Source organism: Poecilia latipinna, unplaced genomic scaffold (genome assembly GCF_001443285.1).
Source record: "Poecilia latipinna isolate Pla-1442-1.1 unplaced genomic scaffold, P_latipinna-1.0 Scaffold2470, whole genome shotgun sequence".
NCBI classification, from domain to species: domain Eukaryota; kingdom Metazoa; phylum Chordata; class Actinopteri; order Cyprinodontiformes; family Poeciliidae; genus Poecilia; species Poecilia latipinna.
Window position 1 is genome coordinate 10,963 of NW_015115086.1, and position 7,618 is coordinate 18,580.

Consider the following 7,618-nt stretch of genomic DNA (forward strand, 5'->3'; position numbering starts at 1 on the left):
GTTTTGAAAACCAGACACATTGAGGTAACAGGAGTGTAGCCCTTGAGTGTTGGTGTGTGGCTCTTAAAAGAGCCGTTGTGTTGTTGTGTCCAAGCAGCAGCAGCAGCAGCAGCAGCAGCAGCAGGTTTACTTGGAGCTGGTGTACTTGGTGACCGCCTTGGTTCCCTCGGACACGGCGTGCTTGGCCAGCTCACCGGGCAGCAGGAGGCGCACAGCGGTCTGGATCTCCCTGGAGGTGATGGTGGAGCGCTTGTTGTAGTGAGCCAGACGGGAGGCCTCGGAGGCGATGCGCTCAAAGATGTCGTTGACGAACGAGTTCATGATGCTCATGGCCTTGGAGGAGATCCCGGTGTCGGGGTGGACCTGCTTGAGCACCTTGTAGACGTAGATGGCGTAGCTCTCCTTCCTGGTCCTTCTCTTCTTCTTGCCTCCTTTGCCGGCGGTCTTGGTGACCGCTTTCTTGGAGCCCTTCTTGGGCGCAGACTTTGCAGGTTCTGGCATGTTGTCTCTGGAAACTTGCAGCGACGAATGAACTGCTGAAGAGGAATCGCTGATGTTATACATGCTGTATGGAAATTGAGCCGTACCGTCCCGTGGCTGTGATTGGATGAGGCGCTCAGTGGAGGTGGACTTTGTTGTAGTCCCTCCCTGTCTGTTAATAGCGGGAGAAGAAAAGACGGGAATCCCGCAGCTCCCCGTTTGTTACTTAATGTAACAAAGTAATAAACACCATTGATACATTTTAACAATTTGAATCGTTATTTTTCGCTTTTGAACACTTTTCTTTTTTTTTTATGAAAAGCACTTTTGTTTCATTATAAAATACAAGTGCAGGATGTACAGTATGGTCCTTTGAAAACTGATCAATATTGTGAGTGATTATGTCCATGCAGCTTAACTTAAATTATTAAATACAGTATAACCTTTACTTTTATACATGAAAAAGGTACCTTATGTCATGCTACTTCATGAGACCTTAGTGATCACATTTTTTAAATCTATTTTGGCTCCACGGCTGCTGCGGTTCAAAAGAACTCATAATTGGAATAATACAGTAATTTTCCTCTCCGCCGTTTTCCTCCAGTGAGTGACATATCACACTTGTGACAAAATAAGTTTATTATTGATATTCACACAGAATAAAGTTTGACACAAGTTAATCACGTTTTGACCAATCCACTGGATCGGATCAAACGAAGCTTAGATTAGTCCAAAGCAGCAAAGCAGAAATTTACAATCATTTATCTTTGGTGATGAGTTTCAAGTCCAGGCTGGCTTGGCACGTTGACTTCACCCGTCATCTAATCACGGATTATTACAGATTGTGGCTATATGATTACATTTGAACTGCCAATGACCAAAGGTATAACCAGATTTATATAAACCATTCCATGCTGAGATCAGGCTGCTGTCTCCATTTCAAGGTGGTTACACTCGGCCCATTCTCATTCAGTCTGTCCTGCAGCTGGTGAGGGAAGTGTGGGTTTGGGAGATGGGTTGATTAAACTGATTAGTGTTCCAAAGAAATGTAATTTTTTTTTTATTTCCAAAAATTACCTTTTTCAGGATGTTTGCCCTCAGAAGCGGATCATTCAGATTGACAGAGTCCTCAGTCTTCAATCTCAGTTTCACAACCTGTTTCATTTCTACTTTTTAAACAAGATGAGAGAAAGAAAAATAAAGCTGCAGCTCATGTTGTCCTACATGCACATCAATAAGGGAAAACCACTTAAACACTTACCTGGGAGGCTGTGGCAAACAAATGAACTTTTTTTTTCACCTGTGCGAAACCTCCAATAACCTTTATTCCATGTCACACCACAAAGTACTCAGTTGGAGCCTATTATTTTTAAAACATCTGCCCACTTGCTGTAGACAAAGCTGCTCCTATCAGACCAGTACACATTTGGATCTCTAAATAGGCCAGTCCATGCTACGGTCCCACTAGGCACCAAACTTCGAGCTCTCTGGTTTTCTGTGTCGTTCCTGATGGTAGCCAGGTCTCTGACGTTCTGCCTGCAGTACAGGATGAAAACGAGCAGCATTTGCACATTTTATGATGAAGTCTTTGTCAATACTGAAATGTAGTAGTTGTATATCATTACCGTTGTAGCAGATAAATGGGTATGAGAAGCTGCAGGAATCATCCCAACATTTTCCACTGTGTGTTTCTCTCTGCAGTCGGCCTGAGCTTCGCTCCAGGTGAAAGATCCAGAGACAAAGTGATACTGAAGCTGGATGCATGTGGAGAGGATGAACCTCTCTATTAGGAATAAAACATAAAACATTCCTCATAAACTCTCAAGGTCTTATTCCACCAATGTAACTTTTTCCACAGCATTAAAGCAATTAAAACCCATTTAATCCCACCAGCAACAATTTTTGGTAGGACATTTTTTGAACTTCTGGAAGCTTTAAAAGAAATTTGACTTTTGGCAGCTAATTGAAGTTTTTAAATAAAAATAATAGTGTCTATTCTAAGCAATATCAATTTCATGTAGCTAGTGTGAAAGGTCACATGACCCGACCTCTTTATTTCCTGCCTGTAATGCTGGAGGCAAATGTCAGTCACAAAGCTGTCCAAGAGGAAGTCAGCAAAATATTTAAATAAACAAATATAAATAAAATATTTTGAACACATGTTCTTTCAAGTGTCTTCTACTGATATATAAAGAAAATTGTATCCCTTGATTCATCTGTTGATCGTAAGAAGAGTAACAACTGTTGCTACTAGCATAATATATACATAGCACTGTGCTATGTCTAAATGGTTTGCCTGTTTATTCTATATACATTGCTGTTTCCCCATGGCTTAAATTAACAGATATTTTAGACCTTCTAGACCTGAAGGAACCTCCAAAAGATGTCTCCTACATCAGTCATTCCCACAGTTGAACCCCTCCCCCAAGTTCAAAGGTCACTTGGTTAGCACATTGAGACAATGACATCTGCAGGGTGTGGCATTGAATATATGTACCTAAAATATTTCTGAACACTCTTATAATCTTATAACCGTTCTTTGTTATAAAAGTTTATGCATGTCATAATTTTTCTTATTTTTTTTTCTATGTGTAAATTGGCCAGATTTGTGTAATTTAGACTATGCAGTTTCCTGCCGGCAACAATTGTTGCAGAGTATAAAGCCTAAATTTTCACTTAACATAACCAACATAAAATGTACCTACCTGAGAGAAAGAAGACCAACAAGATCCCCTACATCGTCATTCTGCTCTGTAGAGAGCAGGGGCAAAACTCTGATTTTGTTGAGCAAAAAATAAAAAATATGCAAACATTTCTGACGCGTTCGGCATATAGGAATACAGATATGCAATGCTTGTAGGCAAACATGGAAATGCTTACAGGGGCCTTTGTTCAGCGTTCCGGATATTAATGTTATGATATGATGCCTAAGCAAATTATTTTTAAACATTAATCTTCAGTAATCATAAGTGTCTGCAGGCAGGAGGCCGTCAGACTGAGCTTCTACCAGCTGCAGACTGGAGGAGGATAGAATCAGAACAATCGCCAGATTGTTCCTGCATGTTCAAATCTGACCACCTTCCGTATTTTTTGTCTCTGTGTGTGACAGATCCCAGAATGTCAAAGCATGTTGCAGATTTTCCTCCATTTTCCCTCCACTGTTTTTCTGAAAGGCTTTTACAACCAACATAGCCACTTCTCCTGAGCTTGTTTCTGTAGCGTGGCCACTGAGTTTCTATGCAGTGGCCATAGAAACAGCATAGAGACTTCCTTCAGTTCGCCTCCAAAAGAAGTCCAGTTTTCTTGTACTTGACTTGAGCACTTAGGAATGTCTCAAAATGACTTATTACAGTTGAGCGGTTGCTCTATGAATTTGAAAATACGGTCATGTATTTTTCACACCAAGTATGTCAGGATTTGTGCAAAATGTGCATGGGAGATTGTTTTTTTTTTTTTTAAACATGGTTTAGTCACTACAGAATACAGAGCTTCAATCCATTAAGAACATTTGGGATTTTGCAACTCTGGACATGCTGTCATTGTGAAAACACAGCAAGCGCATCCCATAATCAAATCTGGAGGAAGTACAATGAAAAAATTGAAGCAGGTCAGTGTTTTTTTTTTTTTGTTGTTGTTTTTTTATTGAGTGTGCAGTGCAAAATGCAGAAATTTGAGCATGTATAGGAGTTGAAACAAGGGATAAAGGATGAATATTTTATGTTTGTCTTCAAGAAAAAACATGAAAAAATAAAATCTGCAAATGGTCAGGTAATGTCCAAACAGAAGTACTTAGGGGGCCTTTATAAGAAATTGTGATTATTATGTATATTTCTACCTTCAAAAAGAACTATTATTTGGACTTTTTCCCATGACATAATTTACCTAGCATAGATGCTGCCCAAGTAAAAGTAAAAAAAAATGTGCCTAACTCTTCACAATATTTTTTATTTTTGTGTATGTATCCAATTATTTCGGAGAAGTGTTAAAAATCTAGCGCACAGTTAGCAAACTAAATAGTGGCTAAACAAAGAAAGATGCTACAAAATAAAAGCTTCAGCGGTGGTCACGTGACAAACTTAGCTCACGTGCTTTCTGTTGTGTAGGTTTTCCAGGTGTTTTGCGACAAAACGTCGCTGTTAGGTTGTGTCATTTGGAGAAGTTGTGCAGTGTTGTTTGTTGGTCTCATTTAGCTCTCCATATATAGTGTAGTGTAAATGTAGTACCTTTTACGCCCTGACGTCATAGGGAGCGTCTGTGGACGAGTCTTTGAGATTGTTGAATTTCTCCGCGGGAGAACTGAGCAGCGCTACAGCAGAAGGTAGTTCTTTATTTGCGTAATTTTCACACACAAAAAAGTAATACTTCTATTCGTGGTTCTCTCAAAAGCATTAGCCGAAGTTTCTGAGAGAATGTCTTTGGAACAGTCGTCGGTTGTTTCACATTTTCGCTTAGTGAAAATTGTGTGAGAGTGAGTTTTTTTTGTTAATTGAGCTGTTTTGCGAATGGAGTTAGGCGTGAACTGGCTTTTCCAAACTGAAATTCCCACCATCTGCACTGAGACGAGGGGACATTTTAGGACACAACTGGTCTTCGTAGTGAGCACATCCAAGCCCTTCCTCTCATATGGCTGCTGCTTCAACATATTACACTATATAAAACGGCTTTGCAACTTATGGCTCTTCTGCAGTTGCTGCTAATAGTTTTTCCATAAAAATTAAAAGCAACCAGTTAAGCTTTTCAAATACATATAGAATAAAACATAAAAGTTTTTAACAGTTTTCCCCCCAAAAAAATTCTAGCAGTATTTGCAAAGATTGATACTAAAAGTAACAGTCATATATTCTAGATATATTTTCCTTGTCATGTGTGTGTGTGTGTGTGTGTGTGTTTTTTAATGGTATCCATGTGCTTTAAAAAATTCTTTCATGTTTACCTTCACTTCACATCCTAAAAATAAGAAATTTAAAAAGTCATGTGACGTTTGCGGCTCTGAACAAGTTTTATTTAGCTGTCCTGAGCAAAATGGCAAATGTTGCCGTCTCTAAGAGCAGACTCAAGACGCATCTTTTTAACTGTATTTCCTTAATTGAATCATTTCTGCTTAGTTTGTGCATTTTCCATGCATTTGTGAGTTTCTCCATGTGGGGTTAACTGTTTTTATTGATCTGTACAGCACTTTGAGCTGCTTTTAGTATGAATGGTGCTTTATAAATAAAATTGATTGATTGACTTAGGTTTCAAAGGTTGCAGAGCAATGCTATAGAAGTTGGCTGACTCATAAAAAAAGTTTATTGTACACTTTTTTCATAGTTGCACTTTAGAAAGGGATTCTTTGGTAAAGAACTTTCAGTCATCGTTTTAGTTTTATAATCGTTGAGTAGGGCTTTGTTAAAAGGCACACAGGACATGAGTAGACTTCAAACTGTTTATTTTAAACATTATTTGCCTCACTGCATCATAAATGGAGAACCTAAGGAGTACCAACAAAAATGTTCCCAAAACTATTCACTTAAGTTTTTTTTTTTATGTTTTGCATGCATTTGTTTAATTAAAACCTGGTTGTGTGTTCATGTAAGTGTTGTATTTATCTGTATATCTCATTAGTTTCTTTGTTGCATACTGGCTCAACAAAGTTCCTTTGAAAAAAAAAAGAGAGAATGTTTGGAAAGGAAATGGAACTGCTTTAAAACAAGAGCATTAATGTAAAGTGTCTACTTGAAGAACAGTTGATAACTGAAACTTCAATACAAACGTCAAACTTTATTCAACTGAAAGTTTGCAAAGCAACCAAAGGAATTAGAATTGATCCAGAAAATGAATTTAATGGAAGCTAAATGTATTTTCAAAGATGGCAAAAACACTAAACAAAAAATTAGCTTCACTATTAGCACATTGTGTGTCTAACTCCATCTTTTTTTTTTTCCCCTCCCCACAGATATGTATGCACCTCAGTTCTCCCTCCGGCCTGCTGGCCCTCAGAAGCAGGTTCAAGTGAGCCATGCTGCTGGTAAGGCAGCCCAGCCACAGACACCGGAGTCGCTGGTGCAAGTCGCGTCACAAACACACGAAGGCGTTGACCATCGCTCTATGCTCGGAAAGTTGAAGGTGCAGTTTGGTGTGTACAAGGGAAAGACTTTCAGCTGGCTTTTAAACAATGACCGGGACTACATGGTGAAGGTTCTGGCAAGCCATGAGGTGGAGCAAGAGTGCGACAAAAGCACCACCTTGCTTCAGAGATACAAGGACGTCCTGCTGAGGTACGCTCGTTTGTTCCCAGAAGTGACCGCTGCCATATCTGCCAAGAGGCGGGCAGAGATGGAGGCCATGGGCCACCGGATGGTTGGTTTCGGCACATACAGTTCCCTCACCTACAGGGAGCTGTATGAGAGCAGAGAGCAAAAAATACGCAGGTGGGAGCATTCCTGTCGTGACTGCTGCACAATCTGTGGTTTGTATTGCTAAAACGTCTCCATCTCCGTGTCTCAGCTACAGGAACTTGATTAGGAGGCTACGGGTTCGGAATGTCAACTCTCAGTTTAGTAAGCTAAAACAGTACATCCTCAGTATGGACATGGACTGTACTCCTGCTCCATCCACTTCCTGCTCACTGATGTGCACCACCAACGCAGACGTCCAGTCCAACACCACCTTAAGGATTTTATCAGTATCATCGTTGTCCCCTCAGTGCCAGGATACCAATCTGGGGAGCGCCACGGTTCCTTACGGTAAGGTTTAAGACCAGGGTGATTTTAATGTTCCTCAGGGATGAGCAGTGCTATCTAAGCTGCTTCTAATGTGGTCACGGTTTGATCTTAACAACCACGTTTGACTGTGTGTGGTTCACAGCATCCAGCACCACTCCTGGTCCTCCATCACATCCCACAGCTCAGGTTGGTGGTGTTATTTCAAAGCAGAATCAGGTAGTTCAGCTGCCAGAATTCCTGCTCTCTCTTTCTAAAGTTTGGAGCTTCGTTGCTGACGCTGTGTTTCCAGATGTTCCCATTGGAGTCCTTCAGGATTAGCCTTCCTCCTGAGCAGAGAGAGTGGCTAAGCACGGTCCTGTTCTCCACGGGTGCAACAGGAAAGTGTGTTCTCTCTGAACAACTGCAGTTGTGGTACAACCCACCCGGTCCGTCCC

General features: G+C 40.5%; 2 protein-coding genes across 2 annotated transcripts in view; one reads left to right on the forward strand and one right to left on the reverse strand.

Moving 5' to 3' along the window:
* Positions 1–7: 7 nt before the first annotated feature.
* On the reverse strand, positions 8–637 carry LOC106937941 (histone H2B 1/2-like). The gene has a single exon (XM_015019703.1). It carries the CDS (start codon positions 562–564, stop codon positions 127–129), a length of 438 nt encoding a protein of 145 aa, XP_014875189.1. The 5' UTR covers positions 565–637; the 3' UTR covers positions 8–126.
* A 4,174-nt stretch (positions 638–4,811) lies between these two features.
* LOC106937936 (uncharacterized) overlaps positions 4,812–7,618 on the forward strand; it is a 6,691-nt gene continuing 3,884 nt past the window's right edge. Inside the window, exons 1-5 of the mRNA XM_015019697.1 lie at positions 4,812–5,075; positions 6,416–6,890; positions 6,967–7,205; positions 7,327–7,370; positions 7,474–7,613. Coding sequence (XP_014875183.1) covers positions 6,418–6,890; positions 6,967–7,205; positions 7,327–7,370; positions 7,474–7,613 — 896 coding nt within the window. The 5' untranslated portion in view covers positions 4,812–5,075; positions 6,416–6,417. The remainder of the gene's footprint in view (positions 5,076–6,415; positions 6,891–6,966; positions 7,206–7,326; positions 7,371–7,473; positions 7,614–7,618) is intronic.